The 1543-nt window shown below is 36.4% G+C and overlaps 1 protein-coding gene across 1 annotated transcript in view; it reads left to right on the top strand.

Annotated features, from left to right (window-relative positions):
- The window catches only part of LOC107653327 (cadherin-related family member 2-like), an 8219-nt gene that overhangs the window by 2220 nt on the left and 4456 nt on the right, over window positions 1-1543 (top strand). The window contains exons 3-7 of the mRNA XM_016440011.1: window positions 140-205; window positions 456-521; window positions 619-758; window positions 928-981; window positions 1063-1152. Of these exons, the coding sequence (XP_016295497.1) occupies window positions 163-205; window positions 456-521; window positions 619-758; window positions 928-981; window positions 1063-1152 (393 nt within the window). The 5' untranslated portion in view covers window positions 140-162. The remainder of the gene's footprint in view (window positions 1-139; window positions 206-455; window positions 522-618; window positions 759-927; window positions 982-1062; window positions 1153-1543) is intronic.

The following is a 1543-nucleotide window of genomic DNA, read 5'->3' as shown; positions in this document are numbered from 1 at the left end:
TAATAAATAATAAATAAATGTGTGTGTGTGTGTGTGTGTGTGTGTGTGTCTGTTTCATAACGTTCTATCACCTAATTTTGGAGGTGGAAATATTCTGCATTTAATGGTGATTTTGTGTTCTGTTTCTTTGATATTACAGCCTTACAGACAATAATAGAGAAGATGGGGAAACCATTACTTCTCCTTTTTGCTTTTTTAGCTTCTTGTGAGTATCTGAGAATTAGTCAGTGTCCATTTTATCTAGGCCTATCAAAAAGTTGTGGCTTGTTACACTGCATTAGGTCAAAGTCCAAATCCAATAATGATACACTCTGTGGACAGAAGCCAGTGTAATTAAGTTTTACTGTCACTTACAGAGGAGAATTCACAAATTTAGTTCTTTTAAATAAGATTTTTTTTTCTTAGAATTGCTGTATTATGATTCATATGCTGGTTCATGTTTGTGTTTTCTGCAGCATACTGTAATTCTATCCCTGTGATTAACATGGCTGTGGTAAATGTGAGAGAAGATCGTCCAGTAAGTAGGTCTGTACATTTTAGTCTCTACTATATGCTCAATCCCATTTTGCATTTTTGTATGCATGTAACATTTTTCCTAATTATGTATTTCCCTGGCAGGTGTACTTGCGTTTCAAATTGAAGCATTTGATCCAGATGGTGACCCTCTAACATATGGTATCGCTGGAACAGACTCTAGTCATTTTGACGTTGACAAAGAGACTGGTGAAGTCAGAATCAAGAGTATGCTGGACAGAGAGGTATTTGTTAGGACTTTAAAAGTCTGCTCTCTATTCCTGAATTGAGGTGAAGGGACAAAAGTTGGGAATTGTGAATTTTAAATCATTTCCACAACAATTTTTATTAAAATTACTCTTTATAAAAGACAACCGGTTAACTTTGTGTATGTTTATGTTTTCTTTTTTTCAGACAAAAGACCTCTTACTCATAGAGGTTGTGGTGAATGATGGCGTTTATGCAGATGTAAGTTGGACCTACTGGAAGTATCACAATGCTCAGAAAATTAAATTTCCTGAGTCCCAACATGTCTTTCTGCCCTTTTAGGTGACAAAATCAGTTTATGTTGCTGTTTTAGATGCTAATGATAATGCACCAGTATTCCAAAATCTGCCCTACAATGAAGAGGTTCCAGAGGTGAGTGAGCCTGTTATCCTTTGTGTGTATTATGGATGTAAATATGGATGCTGTAACTGCTCAACACCTTACAGTTCTTACATTGAAGGAATAATTCACCTAAACCTGACAATTGTGTCATGTACTCATCTCCTATGTTTCAGAACAGGGCCGTGGCTAGGGTTCAAAATTTTGTTGTGAAAGCGAAACTACTTTGTTTGGTCTTCCAAAAGAGGAAGTCGTCTTCCACGACTACAAATCAGTGGTTAAGTTGTATTTACATTTCTCTGATCACAAATGCAGACAGAGTTTTATGTTTACGCGGCGCGATGCAATGCAACGCAACGCGTAAAAACACAGTATAAGTCATTATAATCAGTAATTATGTCCCCACTGGATGCAACAAATGCCT

The sequence above is a fragment of the Sinocyclocheilus anshuiensis genome, unplaced genomic scaffold, assembly GCF_001515605.1.
Source record: "Sinocyclocheilus anshuiensis isolate Anshui unplaced genomic scaffold, SAMN03320099.WGS_v1.1 scaffold103, whole genome shotgun sequence".
In the NCBI taxonomy this organism is placed as follows: domain Eukaryota; kingdom Metazoa; phylum Chordata; class Actinopteri; order Cypriniformes; family Cyprinidae; genus Sinocyclocheilus; species Sinocyclocheilus anshuiensis.
This window is presented reverse-complemented; position numbering and strand designations above follow the sequence as displayed.